The 20,544-nt window shown below is 42.1% G+C and overlaps 1 protein-coding gene across 3 annotated transcripts; it reads left to right on the forward strand.

Annotated features, from left to right (window-relative positions):
* Positions 1-222: 222 nt before the first annotated feature.
* tmem231 (transmembrane protein 231) lies at positions 223-9,294 on the forward strand. 3 transcript variants are annotated; one of them, XM_022768538.1, is made up of 8 exons: positions 223-643; positions 799-965; positions 1,103-1,231; positions 2,423-2,566; positions 3,151-3,232; positions 3,376-3,481; positions 7,513-7,701; positions 9,039-9,294. In XM_022768538.1, the coding sequence occupies exons 1-7, from the start codon at positions 505-507 to the stop codon at positions 7,673-7,675; spliced, it is 930 nt and encodes a 309-aa protein (XP_022624259.1). In that variant the 5' UTR covers positions 223-504; the 3' UTR covers positions 7,676-7,701; positions 9,039-9,294. The 3 variants fall into 3 exon arrangements, with proteins under 3 accessions (XP_022624259.1, XP_022624260.1, XP_022624258.1); XM_022768539.1 differs by having other exon boundaries at positions 9,044-9,294; XM_022768537.1 differs by having other exon boundaries at positions 7,513-9,294.
* Positions 9,295-20,544: the final 11,250 nt, after the last annotated feature.

Consider the following 20,544-nt stretch of genomic DNA (forward strand, 5'->3'; position numbering starts at 1 on the left):
TATGGGGCTAACACAGCTGGAAAAATGGGTAAAACTGAACTTTTTGTGTTTTGTTTTTTACATGTTTGACCAAAGAAGTAAAATGTCCATGAGTGAACACTCTCGGGCCGGAATAATAGGAGTTTCTTCTGGTGCTTCCAATCTCACCGACGTTATTTGAATGCAGCATGAATGCTTCAACTGGCAGCCATGGTAACCGCGAGACGCTTAACTTAGCTGAAACATGGCGCGGTGCATGGTGCTTAGCTAGGAAGCTAATGTGTATAGATGTTGATACGCTACGTTTCCCCCCAAAACACTTACTCAACGGTGATTGATGGATATTACTTAACGAGGGTTAATCTGGATTCACTTGGCATTTTGTTGTCTGATACTATTTATTCACGTTAGTCGTCCGGGCGCATCAATTCAATTAGCATCTATGCTATCTTGAACATTAAGCTAGCCAGCTGACTTGATGATTACACAACACTGACGCATCGAACGTTGCATATATCGTTACCCATGGCTTTCTATGAAGTCTTTTCTCACCCGGCTTTGATTCGGTACAAGACGAGTGTTTGCACGAAAGCCACTCTCTTTCTTGTTGTGGTTTTGTGCCTAACCTACATCGCACCTCTGCTGGTTGCTTACAGGAGCCAAGGTACAGCACTGAACCATTACGACCACTGCTTCTGTTGCTGTTGTTAAACAAGAAACCTGATAGATATCCCGTGTGTGTGTTTATATACAGTATACGCCTATATTTCAACGTTTTGCTGCAACGTTTGCTCGCTGTTTATTGCCATGTTATTTTAGGTTTCTGGATGAAAAGAAGCACCTATGAGGAGCAGCCGGTTGTGAGGTTCCAGTATCAGGCTCTGCTGGTGGCAGCAACCAGTTCTGTGGGAGACTACGTCGCCTGGAGCACATTCCCCCATCTTAACAACATGCTCGGTGCCAATCTCCGCATCCCTGCTATTTCTGTGAGAAGATATTAGCTGCAGTTATTGCTGTTTTAACACTGTCAATTATATAGTGACAGATGTAGTGATAATTTGTCACTTTCATAACTGTTTACTATTCTGTATGTGTTTTCTGTGTGGAATAACTCACACTACAGGTGAGAGAAGAGGATCAAAACCAGGATGGGAAGTTGGACCTCCTGATTTTTCAACTGCAGCTACCCCTAAAACCTGAGGAACAGGTGTACAACGTCCAGCTGCTGCTCACCTTCAGCTACCAGCTCTTTGTATGTATTCCACTGCAGTGCCTATGTCTGCTTATACACCCACAGTATAAGCATCATGTGTCTATGCCACCATTAAGAAAGCTTTACTCAACCTGATGCCAGGAAGTAATGACAGTTAGTCTTAACTAAGACAAAACTCAGATATTGTTGTGGCTAATATTTAAAAATGACAGTCAGTGATTAAGTCATTAAGTCACTGTGTGTTGGGTCTGATAATTACTAAATTACTTTGCCTTGTTGAAGTCTGGCTTCAAATACACACGTATTAGGCCACATTGAGGAAAAAAAAGAAATCAGACAAAGTCATAATATTGCAGGAATAAAATTGTCATTCTGAGAATAAAATCATAATATCACGAGAATTAAAAATTTAGAGAGAGAAAAAACATAATTTTTATGATATTACACCAACCAGTTAAACAGGTGAAAGGACAGTCAGTGTCAGCCTGAGCTGCTTCTGGCAGCTGCTGTTTTTCTGTCTAACAATAGAATAGACTGAATTTCTTCACAATCTTTTCAATGTCCTGATGCTGATGCTGATGCAGATGCTGATGCTGATGATGAGCCCAAAGAAGTTTCTCCTTATTTGTGAAACCTAAAGTAGAACTTCACAGGATGCTCCACGTTCCTCATTGTAAAGCTTCTGATATTTCCTCTCTAAAACAACACGCAACCTAAAATTAGACTTTATTCTCATAATATTTGACTTTTTTCTTGTAAAATTACAACTTTATTCTCGTAATATTTTCACTTTAATCTCGAAATTTCAGATTTGTTTTCACTCATTGTGGCCCTAATACTCCGTCACACAATAATATATATTATGTACCAGTATTCATTGACTGTTAATGTCAGCAAATTTGAAATTAATGTCTTTTCTGACATTGTTGTATAGACTTTGGAACAATATTTATACCATTTTTATGATTCTGGTCAGAATGTTGTATTACAATTCACGTTCATGTATTCTCATAAACAGTTACTGTACTGATTCAGGGACAAAAATGCATTGCACCAAAAGGATATGACACTGGGTCCTAGCCACTGCTATTTAATGTATGAACATGTGTATCAGTTTTTATACATACATACATTACATACTAAGCCACGGTTCCATTCCTGTGTGTATGTTGTCATGGCAGTACAGACTGCCTTCTGCTGTAAGCATATTCTAACTTTGTGTTTTTCCAGCGGATGTCCACAGTGGTGATGCAGAGCCTGGCCTATGTGCAGCACTCCTCTTCTGTCCCTGGAGCTAAACTGTTCATCAGTGGAGACCTGAGGCTGCAGCAGCGGACACCCCTGCCTCACCGGGGACTGTATGACATTTACAATGTGAGAGGACACAGACTCACTGTCTTTCTGTCCACCTCTCTCTCTCTCTCTCTCTTGTTTTCTCCTGTTCCTGTTTGCACCAATATAAATTTAGATAGAGCTGACTTTGCCTCGCAAACAGAAGACCCTGTGTGAAGTTTACATGTTTTCTTTGTGTTCCTCTTTGTTGTTGTGTTTTCTTACACGTCAGGTGGTTCAGATGCACAGTACATTTTTATCTGTACGTTTGGGCTCTGTGATGGACCTGAGGTGTTAGTTAGATATCCTGTCCATGAGAATGGGGCGGACGGATGGAGAACCTGAAAGAAAATGTTTCTCCCGGCTCTGGCTGGCTCTGGCACAGTGGCAAAAAAATTCAGCAGTGTTGATGTTGGCTTCATGTACTCAATTGAATATCAACTAGGCGCAACTCAGCATTCCTCTACCTTTTAACCTCCATTTTTGCCCTAATCATAGTACAAATATTTCACTGCAGTATACTACCACATGTACTCCTCAGCTGAGGGAGATGTGGCACGGACAACAGATAATCGTTAAGGGAATGTATTTTCTAACGTTTATCTGTCTTTTTTATTAATGCCCAGGTGTCAGTGATTGATGGCTCCAGCCCTTTTGCAAGTGCGTATGATCTTGACAACATAATCAGGAGCTACCAGAACAGAAACTGTAAGTTGACAAAGGTTGCTATTTTGTTTGCTGTGTGTCTAGAACCAGAATCAACTCGACCTGAACCACAGCTTATCACTACCTACGGCATTACAACTCTCACTTTTCTCTTTCTGTCTGACCCTTTCTTTTTCCTACCGTAGTGACCACAATACTGTCCTGTCCCATGCCAGTCTGGACTGTGGGACGAGCTTCTGATTCTCCCTTTGAGCTTAATGCTGAGATCCATTACCCTCTGGAGGTCATTAGATATCCTTTGATAAATGCTGTGTGTGTGTGTGTGTGTGTGTGTGTGTGTGTGTGTGTGTGTGTGTGTGTGTGTGTGTGTGTGTGTGTGTTCGTGTGTGTCTGTGTGTGTTTTAAGAACAGACTCAAACCTAATTACTACTATATAAACATTTAGTAAGTGTTTCTTAACACACTATAATTTAATTATATGCACAAATATGGATCATTAGTGCCACGGGTGCTCAGCTCTCCTCTCAGCTATTCTAGCTGTAGAGGAGTGCCTCGGGGCGGAGCCATCTATTAATATACCTTCGGGCTTATTATTATTCTTCCGCCAAATTTTGACGCGTAACTCGTCCCGCAGCTTTGAGAAACCCCCGGTAATATATACATCAAAACGTGCGTCTTGATCCCGAAAGAGGTGCTATGACTTTTGGTGTTAAAATTCCAATTTTTCCCAAAGTTATTCCAAAAATACTGGGAATAAATAATGCATTAGGAATGCATTGGAATTTTCTTTAAAAACCCACAAAATTTCACATTTTTTCTACAAAATTTCACATTTTTTCTGAGTCACCCAGCTCTCTCATACCTGTAGAAATGTGATTCAAACTATAAAACGGAGGGAAACTTCTGCTCTCTCCAAAACACAGCAACTGTTTTTACATAACATGTAAACTTTTCAAACTATGAGCACTCAAAGGAGGAGTGGAAATCACTTTTTCTTCAAAGTTAGAGTGAGCAGGCGTCAGTTGGCTAGAGTGCGTGAAGCAGTAAAAAATAACCTTTATTTTTATTTTTATTTTTAACTCGAGCTCAGCCAAACCGTAAAAAGGAGACAATAATTCTTTCTGAAAATGTAGACATAGTTGTTGGGATTCATAAAATGTAACTTTGACAGGCAGGGTCTGCACAAAATTTAAACGGGGGTGCCGAGTCGGCAGCAATACCTGTCTCACTCTCATTGACACCTAATGTAATCGTCTTTTTCTTTCAAAAGAATCTCACTCTGTCTTCGCACTGAGCTTACTCACTCATTTTAAGGAATATCTGAATAAAATAGAGACTGTAAGAAACTTCTGGCTTCAGTGTCTGTCACGATATTTTCGGTTTTTTGAAAAGAAGTAACGGTTTTCTCATAATTTGCAATTGTTTGAATTGGCTTGTAGAAGCCAAATTCTGGGCAGATTTTCACATTGCCATGGCAACGGCAGCTTCCTGACCTGTGTGCGTGCGTGCGTGCGCCTAGCAACCAGATAACCAACTCTCCAAGCTCCGCTAGCTTTACATTAGCCGCATGTTAGGTCTTAAATTACATTTAGTTAGGTCTTAGATATGTAAGTCCATTTACTGCTCCTTTGTTGCTTTTCTTTTTTGTTTTGTTGAAAGTAGTGAATGAAGTTGTGACGGTCTCCGCTGAGACAGAGGAGAGGAGAAGCTACTAGCCCTCTCTCGCTGTCACTTCTAGTCGCGTTGCTCTCCTCCCCAGTAATGTTAAATTTAGCACCGAAAAAAACATAATAGTGGTAATTTAAATAGCGGTTCATGGGATTTATTAACCCTCAGGGGTCCCTCTGTCCTTTTTGGACATTTTCTTCACTTTTCTTTTTTGATTAGCTGAACATTTTGGCTGTGTTACAGCTGAAGGTATGGATTTCTGCAAGAAAGTGTCTTTTTTGACATATTTTTAAAATCTAATGTCAGTTACTGTTACAGGTCTATTTTACACTGGTAACACATTTTGTACCCTCTGGGGTTCCTCGCGTCCAAAAAAGGACACACAAAGAAATTGCTATAAAATCATCATATATCAATATTTTTTCTGCTTTTTTTGCATACATCTCTTAAACCACTTCAGTTCTGCTCAAACCTACCAAATGTTTATTAGTTTTCAGGATTTTAACCCTTTAAATGCCGGTTTGAAGACATGTTGCCTCTTGTTTTATTAAAAAAAACAACACAGAATATGAGATATTTCCCACATAATACATGATGGAGGGATGTGACATTGTCTTTTATATCAAGACATTTCTCAAAACCAGAATATGATCAGGGTGACTTTTGAACACTGGAAATAAATCATGTACTCATCCCGGCAGTATAGCCCCCGTGGCACTCAAAATTTCCCTGGAATTTTCTAGTTTTAAGTGTTATTTTATGTACAGTATTTGTCAACAATTGTAACTGTGAAGACATATTATTTCACCTGTGTTTTATTATAATGTCATTCATACACCAGCCTCCACTGCTGTTAGCCTACAGGGGGAGTTATAGTTTTTGACAAACACAGTAATAAGGATTTACAACAACATTATAGTGTGTTTTAATCCATTTATTATTTTTTTTTATACTGCTTATATTGTAAATGCTAAAATGCTTTTATTTCACATACATAAGTCATTTAGATTAACCTGATAATGTTTTCCACGGAACTATATAGTTTGTTCTTTTTGCCTTTCTTATGATCCTCAGTCCTGAAACAAATGTGGTTAAATATAGCAGGTGCAAATAGTGAACAGAGTCAAATGTCTTAGAATGTTAATTGTTGCGGTCTGAACAGCATTTTAAGTGTTTTCAAGTATAAGAGGTAAAAGAACAACCCTGTAGTTGAATTGTCAGTGAGTATGTGCGCACTGAATGCAGTAACAAAAAAATGGTGAAAGCCCATAGTTTGTTACGTCTCAAAGACCAAAAATACCTGACAACCCCAGGAGACATCACTGATGATGTGTCCAGGTGTATCACAAGGTGATGTATATTTTTGCAGTTGTGTTTGTGGACACAAGTGGTTAACACTGTAAATCAGTAACAGCACAGGAACTTCATCCCTACTCTACATTCCCAATGAAAACTGCCCTCTGATGTGGTCATCTTTTGTGTAAATTGTAAATAAGAATACAATAGTGCGAATAGAACAGACTAAATATTGAATAAGGGTAATGTAATAGGTTACTTTATATACATTTTTTCTGAAGGTCGTTATGTAGAGTATATTCATTTATACATGTCTATGTACAATATATACGTGTGCTCAGATTTATATTTGACAATGATGATTATGCTGATATGTACCTGTTTTTGTATTCATAAATTATAATAATTATAATTAGCAGAGACAGGCGTACTACACAGAGATTGTTTTCTGGCATCATCTGACTTATTGAACTGTTAACCAGAGTGACAGCATGTGGAAAGAAACTGTTGTAACTGTTGTTGTTTTTGGCGAACAGTGATCTGTGGCGTCTTTCAGAGGACTTGGAGCTGGTTGTGTCCAAGGTCTGAGGGGTCTGCAGTGAGTTCTGAACAGAGGACAGGTCTGCAGTCCTGACTGTCCATTGTAGTCTGTTTTGTCCTATTGGTGGTCAGTACAAACCAGACTCAGTGATTGCAGTGTAGAACTGGATCAGCAGCTCCTGGGGCAGGTTGAACCTCCTGAGCTGGCTCAGAAAGTACAGTATATCCTCTGCTGGGCTTTTTTGATGATGTAGTCGATGCTTGATGTCCAGATCAGGTCCTGAGAGATCATAGATCCCAGACTGACTGTCCCTGACTGTTGTGTCGTGGGTGTCCTGAGGTGCCGTCATTAGTGTAGAGTGAGAAAAGCAGCAGGGAGACCACACATCCCTGGATAGGTGTATGATTTTCCCCCAGCCTCTCCTGCTCCTTCCTCTCTGTCTGGACGTTAGTGATCCACTGACAGGTGGAGGTGAGCACAGAGATTTCTCTGATGATGGAAGCTGAAGTCCACAAACTGGATCCCTGTGTTCGTCCCTGGGGAGTCAAGGTGTTGCAGGATGTATAAGTAAAAAAGACTAAAACTAAATAAAAGTATCTGCATGTCTAGATATCACTAGAGGGAATTGAGAAAATGTTGGATTTAGGTGAACTGACCCTTTAAGTCACACAAGTTATTCATACATTCTGTGTTGTTCCTCATTATCCTCAGTGTCTTTCAGTTTGTCTTTAAGACAAGCTGGATGGTTGGAAAAAGCAAAGGTTTGATCTGAACTGTGAAGTTTTTTCATCGTTTCTGCCTTAACTGTTTCCTCCACCTATCGTCCAGGCTTTTGGGAAACCATCAAATTTGCCTGGATCCAGTACGTCAGCGTCCTCCTCATCTTCCTCTGGGTCTTTGAACGTATCCAGAGATTTGTTTTCCAGAACCAGGTTCTAACCACTGTGCCCATCCCAGTGGGAAAACCTCACCTGTCATGATTCAGTGGTAGTGCTCACACTTTCAGGTATTCACGATCCACCAGGTTGAGACAATATTACATGTTGCACATTCACTTGCCCACACTGATACTGAAATTTAAGACCAACTCTATGACTCAGTTTCAGGGACTAGCTATTTGGTCTTGCTGATACTGTAACACACTTACCAGCAGTATACACACAGTATAATCTCACACATTTGAACTAAGGCCCTGTTTTTGTGGTGGCACAACGACCAGAATACGCAGCATGAGTTGTTGGTATTTTAGTGGAAAATGTGCTTTAGACTTTGCACTGAGAATAGAAGTGCATCTGTTCTTGTCTCATAGTTAATCTGCTGCCACTTTGGTGATCTCATTAAAAAAAAAAAAAAACTAAATTAAAGGCACATGTGCAACCATGATGGAATAATTCTTAAAATGTAAACTCCCCAATTGTTAAGTTTAAAATTGGCATGAGAAGCTGAACATTTATTGTGTTTAAAGCAGACATGTCGGTAATAGTATTAGTATGATGATTCTTACTGCATCTGAAGGAAATAAGACTGTTAAATAAGAATGTTGATAAATCCGTAAATGGCCGACACAGCAACTCCATTACAATACTACACACTTCAGAGTGCTCCATTATGACTTGGTGTTCTGCTGTTTAAGATATTATGAGTTTGCTTTGCAAGGCTCATCAGTCCTGTGTGCCATTGCCAACTTTCCAGCTTTGTTTAAGTTTTCTTCTTGAAATGCATTACAGTGCAGATGCTGTTGTGTCTGATTTTACGTTATGATATGACCATTGACAGCATGAGATAGCAGCAGAAGAAATAAAACTGAAATAGCGTCAGATTGATGGAGTTATATAAACAGCCTCAGCAACATTTTTATTATTTATCTCTATCATCATTGTACAAGTTAAAACCTCCCACCATCTGAAGCTGTCTCAGCTTCTTTCCATATGTTGAGCTGTTGTCATGTGTCACTGTGACTGGCATACTGTTTCCGAGTGACAGGACCAGTGATGTGACTGTGTAAGAGTGACGTCATTAACGTCAGCACACCTCAGATTTAGATTAAAACCAGCTGCTTTGAGCTTGTTAACACAGTTAAAATAGAGTCTTACTTAACTGTTCATAGTAGTTATGACAGATTTGTGCTAATTCTGCCCATCAACTGTATTGACTGTATGGTGTTTCACTGTGAAAACCAAGCTGACTTTACGAAGATTTGTCTTTCTAGTTCATCCTTATCATTTAACAATAAGTTGAACAATGAACCTCCCATGAGCCTCCTGTAGTCCTTTAATAATTTACTTGTATTTTATACAAACATGCTGAGAGACACAAATTCATTTATATTTTCACCTTTTCCAGGACAGGTTTGTACAAAGGCCCTGCTCTACTGGAGCTACAGCGGTTCATACCATGAAAAAATGTATTTCTTCTTTTCCTGCTGTTCGAAGAAATAGACACTTATAAAAAATATAAATATTTTTTTATATTTTTACTAGTTGTATGTTTATGGCCATTTGTGACACTAGTTAAAGAAATGTCTTTGTTGGTGTGCTCATTTGTTTTTGTATTGTTCATAGTTTTAGATGATGGATAATAAATGATTTGTACATTTTAATATTTTGCATCTTCTGTAAACCACAAGACTTTTATCTATTTGCATCTTTTACTTTCATCTTTTAATTTTTTATGGCCTAAAAGATTCATTTGTAATTAACAACACTGAAACGTGTTTGACTACTCTCATTTAATAATGTAAATAATGATGCAAAGAAAGACATCTGAGAACTACATCTGTTTGTAGCACAGCATCAACTTGTTGCCACTTTGGTGATTTTTATCAAGAAGAGCAAATTAAACACAAGGAGCAAGTGTGAAGCAATGATGGGATAATTCTTAAAATGTAAATAAACTATTTTAAAGTTTATACATGCACAATTATAAACATTAATACAGCAGCAAACAACTATTTTCTATGTAAAGATATCGTGCAGTTATGGCATCCTGAGCAGAGAACGATGTCACACCCCCGCTGAGTGTTTGAGCTCCTCTGTTCTTTGTTTTGGTAGATGCGACAGCCGTGTGTGCATGTTAGGGCATGTGTGTTACTGTGAATAATAATAGTATCATCACACACTGTTGCAGAGGCTGTGAGTGTCTGTTGTTAGAATGTCAGAGCAGTTCATTCTTTTCTAACACCTTACTGTGGCAGTTTCTAAATGATTCCACATTAATGCCCAGGGGCAAATTATGCCCCCCCCACACACACACACACACACACACGCACACACACACACACACACCCACCCACCCACCCACTCCTTTCTTATCATCCAGCCTTTTATTATTGACCACAGAATTTTGGTTTTGGCTGCAGAGAGCTGGAGGACAGGATATGAGTCTGGCCCATACAGGAACCAGGTGCATCCTTTTTCATGCCTCTGCACTCAGGACAGTCAGAGCCGTCCATATGTACCTACGTACCAGGTCCGTCCGTCCGTCCCATTCTCGTGGATGTAATATCTCAGTAACGCATTGACGGAACTTCTTCAACTTTGGCACAAACATCCACTAGGACTCAAGAATGAACTGATTAAATTTCGGTGGTCAAAGGTCAAAGTTCAAGGTTACGATGTTCTCACGTTCTTGTGAATACAATATATCAGGAATGGCCAGAGAGAATTTCATTAGTTCTGTTGCACTGTGACAAAACAAAACAAGTTTTTGGCCATAACTCACAAATTCATTCACTAATTCTGACACGCTTAAACTCAAATATCTATAAGGATAAAATGATTTTATATCCAAAAGGTCAAAGGTCAACTTCACTGTGACATCATAATGTTCAGTAAAGCAGTTCTGGCCATTATTCAACACTGTATCTCAGGAAGGAGAGACTGTGACCATATTTCCTGTAACTTGGTTGGTTGGTTGGTGGAGGAAACAACCAGGAGGTGGAGATTCTAGTTTCAGAGTCATATTATTTTTCATCTTCTATCTTCATACCTTCATATCTTCCAGCTGATTCACCAAGGCCCAGCGGAGCTAATCTCATGTCCATTTTACTTCATTCTTACAACTGCACATATGGCAATATCATGTCTTAAACATGCAGTTGTTAGACATTACCATGGTGATTTACCCTGGTAACAAGTGAACCACATGAACAGACAAGGAGTGAGGGGAACACAGAGACTAGATACGCACAACAATGAGGTAACAAGACACAGGTGTGACATATTATAGATAAGCAGGTGATCACAGAGGTGGGAATTCACACTGGAGCAGGAAGTAAAAACAATAGACAGCTAAAGAAAGTAATTTCAATATAAAACAGGAAATGGAGAGTCAAGGAAGTCAAAGGGGGGCATGGACATGTCTGCTGGACATGATGTAACTTTTTTCTAATAATTTCAGTTGAAATATACCACTTAACATATGTGTGGAGATGTGCAGTCAAAGGCCTCTGTCTGTGATCCAGACTCAGTGATCAGCCTGTCAGCCAGTTTTGAGTGAACCTCGTCCATCTAACCAATCCGAGTAAGCCATAGTCAGGGGGTGGGACCTCATGGCTGTCAATAAGACGTCGCTATGGCTGACTTACAGGCGAGTGAGCTCCCGCTTCCTGCATTATTTGAGACAATGAACAGGACGAGGATGCAAGTGAAGGGCTGGGTAACAGAGCGGGGAGGGGGAGGGGTGGGAGGAACAGAGTGGACTGTTAGCTTGATTTACAGTACTTGCATATTATGGCCATGGCCACATTAAACGTCTCAGACATAAGCTCCAGCTTGCCTGACCTGGGCTGTATTGTTGTAAATCTGGTACACTCACATTTACACGGCAGCTTGTGGCAACCCTCCATCTTATGATTGTCTTTATATTTTTTTGCTCAAAAGTTGCTGCAAAACAAATAATACCTGAAATTGTTTGTGAAAGGACTCTAGATTCAGTGAATCTATTATTAAAACAGCCATATCATTTAGTGGCACTTTGTTCTCTGATGTATATAACTTTTTGTAATATTCCCTAAATCTGCTAATATATCAGAAAAGTCTATGTCACTGTCCTTTGTGTCAAAGCATTATTAGAATCTGCCTTTACTTACTCATGTGAATAAGAAATCGCCTTGTTTCTTATAAACCTTTAATGGAAACCCAAAAAACCCGCCTGCATCCTCCTTTTATGATGTTACTGTGTTACTATGTATATTATTATTTATAGAAAACTCTGGTTGAATAAACTTTATGAGCAGCAAGTTTGTTTCTGAACCTCTGCATTCATGATGCAGAAGTCTCTCTCTTGTTAAAGGACAGATGTAGAAACTGCCTGAAAGTGTGTGTGTGTGTGTGTGTGTGTGTGTGTGTGTGTGTGTGTGTGTGTGTGTGTGTGTGTGTGTGTGTGTGTGTGTGTATGGGGGTGGGTTGACCTTGAACTTTTCTGTCAATGACATTGTTCTGTTCTCAGTCCTTTTTTAATCATAATAATAATAATATAATAATATATCACTGATTAAGTTCTCACTACACCCCCACACAACACACTTTCAGCAGACCACAACTGACCACAGGAATTGACTTATGAGACACAGAGAAGCTCTTTCTGTGCTTGACTGATATAAAGGATTGAGGTTATGAAGTCTTTTACGTGCAGTGACTGAGCAGGTCAGACATGAGCACCATGCTGTTCACATGTATGAGGCAACAGTCAAGGTTTTCATTTCCGCTCTCCTCCTCCCTGACTCACTGTCTCAGGAGATGTTTGTTAGCATACGAGTCTGTCCACTGTTAGTTTGTTGTGTGTGTGTGTGTGTGTGTTTGTGTGGACCAGTGCCACTGTATTAGCTCATTTAAACCACTCAGTCTGCCAGTTTAGGTTTTACCAGACAGTTTAGTAAGAGTTACACCCTGTATGCTCAACTACAGTATCAAAACCTCTAATCTGCCCAGCTGCAGTAACAGGCCCTTGTCTCTACCCTCTGATACGATTAGTGCTCTTACAACAGTCGTGATAAACCATTGAAAATATATAACTAAACGTTTTATGATGTTAAAAAAACTACACTGAAGGTGGTGGCTTCTCTCTCTTAAATTAAATCGAAGGCAACTGGACTTGTATTTGTCCTGATATATGCGGTCAAATGCAGTGAGGATTGCAATGACCTATATATTGGGGAAACTAAACAACCTTTAAACAAACGTATGGCCCAACACAGGAGGGCAAACTCTTCAGGCCCTGTCTCAGCTGTCTACTCCCACCTAAAGGAAAAGGCACACTCCTTTGAAGACAGCAATGTCAAAATCTTGGACAGGGAGGACAGATGGTTTGAAAGGGGAGTCAAGGAAGCCATCTATGTAAAAGTGGAGAGGCCATCGCTAAACAGGGGAGGTGGTCTGCGACACCATCTATCCCCCATCTACAATGTCGCCCTTTCATCGGTACCCAGGAGGGTCAACAACATAACCTCAGACGACTCTCAACGATCGTCATCCACCAGGGGCTCACCTGACCCTAACGACTGTCGTTCACAGGGGACAACAACAGGGTCACCTGACCCCTAACGACGGTCGTCCACATGAGACCACAACAATGGTCAGGCGAAACCAGTACTTTCACAGGTACTTTGGTGGACCCACCCACAAGAGGTTAAATACCTGGGTCCTTCTCCATTTTCTTGGTCAGACTAGTGCGGACTAGAGAGACCAATACATGATGAACTGATGAAGCCGCTTGGATAAGAGGCGAAACGTCTTCCACAGACAAATACAAGTCCAGTTGCCTTCGATTTAATTTAAGAGAGAGATTACTATGACCTGGACGAATGAGAACATTCACAGACAAGGTGGTGGCTTGGCTCACTGAACATCTGATGTGGAGTTCACGTTCAAAAACAGGATCCAGAGACTGTTCCAACTATTATTACTACTATTATATGTCACAATTCAAAGTGCTCAGGTCGATGGGTGATGGACAAAAGGATGGATGTTTTTTTCTGTACATGAGATATTAAAATACATAAAGAAAAAATAAGTACAATTACATATCAAATTTAAATATCTGCACTAACAATAATAATCTGAAGAAAATCAAGCTGATATCCATTTACTTCATTTATGCTTCCACCATCTCTTTCTTCACTCTCAGGGTATCAAACATAGGAATCTAATGCAACATAATACAAGTAAACATTCAAAGTCATGCAACAATAAAATGATGACCACATAATTGCTATAATATTAGCCAAATAGAATAACATCAGGTTTGAAAAGTCCATTCTTCAACTCACAGTGGTCCTCTCTGTTCTCAGTAGTTTGAAGAGAAAGGGCTTTGCAGAGAAGGGTGGGGTTATATAACTTCCTGGATGACAGGTGATTTCAGGTGAGGCAGGGTATCAGACTTGTGATTGAACAGATGTGTGCTATGATACAGGTCTAGTTAGGTTCAGGGAATGATCATGGTTTGTGTTAAAATAGGTACTTTAAGATTAGAGGACGTTCGTCATCATACCTACAATTATAAAAATGTTTTTATACTGATTGCATAATATTTAACAAAGAGAGACATCCTGCTGTTATCTTTATTGCTTCTGATGTTTGTGCTGTTCACTCTCATATTCTGGATCAATTCAGGCTCAAATATGTACGGACCTTTTTGAGAAGCTGCCATTTCTCTCCACACCTGTAAGAGGATGAGGTGGTGCTCACAAGCGCTGGCTGTGCAGCCCCTCAGCAGGCTTCTGGATGGTAGGCTCAGGCTGTTAGGGGGTTGGAAGGCCTTAAAGAGGCCGGAGCTAACATTGTTTCAGTCAGAGGCTCAGCTCAGATGTTGCATAACATGCAGGTTGCAGTTTGAGATGAATATGTTTTTTTTTTAACTGTGAACTGTGCAAAGTTACTTGAGTGGAGTCCCAGAATAAGAATATAGAGATTGAATTGAGCATAATATGTCCCCTTTAAAGAAACAATGCTGACTGTTGGTTTGAAACAGGAAACAAACAGTGGTCTCCTGTGTTAAAGTCCAATTTTTATCAACCAATCCATTGACCCTGACCCTGACCTGACCTTGTTGACCTGTAATAATGTCTCCTGATTTCCTCCTTTGCTCCTGTCATTACTTCGGCCACTGCAGGGCTTTGTCACTTGAACAGTAACATTTTTAGTTTTTTTACCACTAAATGTTGCTTTTTTGTTTTAGGTTTTTTGTAATATCTGACATTAACATTGAAGTGGTCACAGAAAATATGAAACATACCAGAGTTTTTTTCTTTTTTAGTTGAGGCTGTGTTGTTTGGTTTGTTTATCACATACCAGCTGACATACGATGTATGCCTATGAGTTAGGTGAAGAAGATGTATAATTTGTTTTCAAGTGAACCTAAATGCTAATGCTGAATGAGATCCCGAAGATTATTAGCCCTTGTTCTCTCACAGCCATAAATGTGCATTTAGTAGATGTTGAGAAGTGAAAACTTTGACGCCAGAGGAAAAGTCAGAGGATCACCAAAGACAGTAGGATTAATCATCTGTGCTCCATCACACCAATGTCTATAGAAAACCTATTTTTTATTCAGTCTCTCCAAATACTTGATGCCACTTTCCCATTGACTTGAACCCACTGTCACAGAGGCTGTGAATGTCTGTTGTTTGAATGGCAGAGCACTGTATTCATTTTTTACACCTTACTGTGGCTGTTTCAAACTGATTCCACATTAGTGCCTGAGGGCAAAGTCACTCACCCCCTCCTCCACCCCCTCTACTCCTCTCTCTCCATCCAGCCTTTTACTAGTGACCAAAGAACTTTGGTTTTGGCTGCACAGAGCTGGAGGACAGGATATGAGTCTGGCCCAGGAACCAGGTGCATCCTTTATTTGCAGTTCAATCACCAGGGCGAAGGGGAGGTGAACTCAAGTCCATTCTACTCAGTTCTTAGAACTACTGCGTGGCATTATCATGTCTTAAACATGCAATTGTTAAGACACTGCTAAAGAATACCACTCTGGAGCCTCTTGAATTCTCATGTCCCAAAATCATTTCAGTGTTTTCACTAAACGTTCCCAACCAGTCCACTCCTCCTGCTTTTGCTGGTCCTAAAAGTGCAGAACAAAATCAAAACAGGAACCGAGCCAACACGTCGATCTCCATGACAACTGAATAATTATATTAACACCCCTCATATGACAAAATGTTTCTCAAAATGTTTTTGAATGACACAAATTAGGGACATAAATTAATCTTCCATAGAATTCATTAGGAGATTGCCCCTCCCCCCCGCCCCCAGCCACACACACACACCATCACCCCTCCCCCCTCACACCCTATAGAACTTGCAGGTGTAAAGTATCAGCAGCAGCAGTTGTAAGTTTTTAACAGCACCACCATCTGCTGCCAGACACTCAGGCACTCATCCTCCACCTGCTCTGAGGGTGGAGGTGATGGAGGAGGTGAGTAACGTGAACAAACACAGTGGGTCTTCAGTTACAAGCAGGGCCACCCACAGAACACTGGGTGCTGCATGATGTCAAACACTCAGCCCATTCAGATCTCTGTTGGTTATTAGAATATAAAGATTGTTCAGTCATGTTGCCTCCAAAGCAACGTCTCAGAAACCTGCTCCTGATCCACATGGGTTGATCTGGTGCACTTCGGACATGCTGTGTCTTATAGTTGTCTTTATATTTTTTTAAAGTACAAGACGATCTTGTTTATGTAGTATGTGTGTTGTAAATAACTTATTACTGGAATCGTTTGTGAAAAGACTTAAAAGTTAGTGACCCAATCATTAGGTAGGTGTGTATATAAACTAGACTTATAACATTATGACATTTTGAACAATGTACAATTAGTGCAGTGGAAACTGCAAAGACGAGGAGAGTCAAGCCTTCCCCTAGAAGAGCATCCTATACTGAACCACAGGTATGGAAATGTAGATACCTAATGAGACACTGCTGTGTGTCGCTGCTGTATATAGATCAAAATCTGCTGGTAATCAAGTGGAGTGTAACTTGCTTAATTCTTAGCTTATTTTCATGAAATTTGTTTGTTATACTGTGGGAAATTGAAGATGATACTGGTTACTTGTTGGAATTAAATTCAGACACTGAGGGTTTATCTAATTAGCTGTTATTATATTATATGGTAAATGTCCTTAACTTGTTTATTTTATGAATGAATTGATTTAATTTTCAATACAATTACAAGTAACAAGGCAGCTTTAAATTAATTTAACTTATAAAAATGTACAAAGCTGAAATTCTAAATAATTTACACATGATGTTGCCAATCCATAGATAGGTAAATTCACAAATTCACTTATATAATACCACTAATACAATAATAATATAATATAATATAATATAATAATATAGCTGATTTGATCTACCCCCAGTGACTAAATTTAATTCCAATAACTAACTTATTATTTTCAATTTCTCACATTTAGAGCAAAACAGATTTCATGAAATTCACCCACAGGTTTCTACAGAGTGATTTTGAAGCTCAGCGTGAGCTGCCGAGACTTGGAGGATGTTAAAGCATGCAAAGGGGCAGCAATGGAACTGAAACTTCTAATGAACTTTCTATAAAAGTTTGCAAATCCCAGGAAGCATTGGACCTCCTTGGGAGAAGCCAACGGGTTGACCTATGGTTCAATGTTTAATGTGTTCAAGGAAATGTCCAAGCTGAGCAAAGTAGATGCAGCGGCCTTCATCCATGCATTGCTGACGCTCCTCAGGGGAAAGCCTGGTTCTCCCAATCTGCATGGGCTTCTTGGAGGATGTAGAGAGAGGTTCCTTGGGCTCAGATGGAGAGGGGCATCCCCAGGAGAACAGGATCTCCTGTTCTATTAAGCCTCAGCTCTACCAGACAGGTGGGAAATGTAGGCAGTCTTGGAATGATCAGTGGGAAATGAGGAAGCTTGAAATTCAAAATGTAAGGAACACTCTGCAGTCACCACAGTCACTGGAGAAACACTTTGGTTTAGACAGATGATGTCACAATCCATTCCGGTCTCCTGCCTGTTTTTCCCATTCACCTGCACCCAGTAATTTTCTCCCACCTTTCACACCTACTCCACATCAGTAATCAACCCTGGATATAAGCACCCACCTCTTGACACTCTTTGCCAGATTGTTCTTCCTGTCACGCAAGTCTTTCCAGCACTTCTTCCCGGACTGATCTCCCGTTGCCGACTCTGCCTGCCTTTGACCTGCTCGTCTGTCTCAGCCCCGGTAATCACCTCAGCCTTTCGTCCCCGACCACGAGTTCTGTGTGGGCAGCAGCAGCCTGGTGTATCTCTGCTGCGGTGGAGGCGAGCAAGGCTTCGTGTTCCTGGAGAGTTGCTGTGGCGATGCGGTGTGTGCTGGGTCCATGTTGTGGCCAGATTGTACTGAAACAGGCTCGTGTAGGACCCAAATGCAGCACAACGGCAAGGGATCATTTGTAATTATCTTTATTGAAAACTTCACAGCAAGCAATATGGCAGACGAGCAGGAGTAAACGAGTCCAGAGTTCAGGGGGAGAGTCTGTGGCGGGGAGCACGGTTCAGAAAGGCAGAGCCGGGACCAGGGAACAGTACTGTTCACAATGAAGCGCCAGGTACTCACAGCAGTGGTAAAGCTCAGGATGGCAGGCGAGCGGATTGTTTCTGGTGTCTGTCTGCCTGTTTCCCTGTCCCTGCTCACCTGTCCCCCGGATCGACTCGGCATTCCTCCACGCTTCCTGCTGGTATCCGCTCGCCTGCCATCCTGAGCTTTACCACTGCTGTGAGTACCTGGCGCTTCATTGTGAACGGTGCTGTTCCCTGGTCCCGGCTCTGCCTTTCTGAACCGTGCTCCCCGCCACAGACTCTCCCCCTGAACTCTGGACTCGTTTACTCCTGCTCGTCTGCCATATTGCTTGCTGTGAAGTTTTCAATAAAGATAATTACCCTTGCCGTTGTGCTGCATTTGGGTCCTACACGAGCCTGTTTCAGTACAATCTGGCCACAACATGGACCCAGCACACACCGCATCGCCACAGCAACTCTCCAGGAACACGAAGCCTTGCTCGCCTCCACCGCAGCAGAGATACACCAGGCTGCTGCTGCCCAACAACAGGCTGTCGCTAACCAGGAGCAGATGCTAGCGACATTAACATCCCAGGTCCAGCAGCTCACCGCCGCGTTATTGCAGACTACGAGCCGGGACCAATCTGCGGCGGCTCCTGCTGCTGTACCCCCACCAACGCCACCTGGTCCAGTTTCCGAACCCGGGTCGGGGCCCCGGAACGTTATGCGGGGGACCCAGAGAACTGTAATCCATTTACATTACAAACTGCTCAATTCTTTTTGCCCTGCAGCCACACACGTTTGCCTCTGAGGAAGCCAGAGTGGAGTTCACCATTAACCACCTCACGGGGAGAGCTCGTCTGTGGGGAACCTCTGAATGGGAACGCCAAACTTCTGCCTGCCGCTCCTTCAAAGACTTCGCTGCCGAACTCCGGAAGGTCTTCGGCCCACCTTTCCAGGGTCCAGATGCCACGGGTGGTCTTCTGAACCTCCGTCAGGGGGACCACTCAGTGGCCGATTACTCTATCGATTTTCACACCAGGGCTTGCCAGAGTAAATGGAACGTCGAGGCCCAGTGCGACGCCTATTTAGAGGGGCTTGAGGAGTATGTGAAGGACGAGCTGGTGTCATACGATCTTCCTGCCACGTTGGAGGAGCTCGTCGAACTCACATGGTGGGTGGACCATTGACTCTGGCGCCGACGTCTCCATTATAAATGAAGAGCTGGCCCGGCAGCTGGAGATAAAAAGGGTTCTTCTGCCTCAGCCTGTTCCTACCACTGCCCTGGACGGTCACCTGATGGGGACTGTCACCCATCAGACTATACCAGTGCAGATGCTTCTCTCCGGCAACCACCACGAGACCATCACATTTCATATTCTGGACTCACCTCGTATTCTGCTCATTCTGGGATATCCCTGGCTCCTGCACCATAACCCCCACATAGACTGGGCTACGGGAGCCATTCTGGGATGGAGCTCGGCCTGCCACCAGGTCCGTCTTAAGCAGGCCTTCGCTCCTCAGTCCATGCCCTGCACCACTTCAGCTCCGGATCTGATGGGGGTCCCGTCGGAGTACCACGTCTTCAGGGAGGTCTTCAGCAAGGCGAAGGCGACCTCTTTGCCTCCTCATCGTCCATATGACTGCGCCATTGACCTTCTACCTGGCACCAGTCCTCCCTCAGGTCGTCTATACTCCCTGTCTGCACCAGAGAGAAAAGCCATGGAGGACTACATAAATGAGTCCCTGGCAGCGGGCATCATCCGTCCATCGTCGTCCCCTGCTGGAGCAGGGTTCTTCTTCGTCGAGAAGAAGGACAAATCGTTGAGGCCCTGCATCGACTACCGAGGCCTCAACAACATAACGGTGAAGAATCGCTACCCCCTCCCCTCATCTCTTCTGCCTTTGAGCCCCTGGAGGGGGCTACCATCTTCACCAAACTGGACCATTGCAATGCCTACCACCTGGTTTGATCTGGGAGGGCGACGAGTGGAAGACGGCGTTCAACACACCTATGGGACACTATGAGTACCTGGTGATGCCTTTTGGCCTCACCAATGCCCCCGCCATTTTCCAGGCACTGGTCAATGATGTGCTCAGGGTTAGGGTTAGCGGGTTAGGGTTAACCCTAACCCTACCTGGACGACATTCTGATTTTCTCCAGGACAAAGGAAGATCTCATCCATCATGTTCAGGCGGTCCTTCAACGGCTTCTGGAGAACTCGCTGTTTGTTAAGGCAGAGAAGTGCGAGTTCCATGTTCCCTCAGTATCCTTCCTTGGATACATCATCGGCCAGGGGAGCATCCAGATGGATCCAGCCAAGGTC

The sequence above is a fragment of the Seriola dumerili genome, unplaced genomic scaffold (genome assembly GCF_002260705.1).
Source record: "Seriola dumerili isolate Sdu_G_001 unplaced genomic scaffold, Sdu_1.0 BDQW01001690.1, whole genome shotgun sequence".
Taxonomy (NCBI): Eukaryota; Metazoa; Chordata; class Actinopteri; order Carangiformes; family Carangidae; genus Seriola; species Seriola dumerili.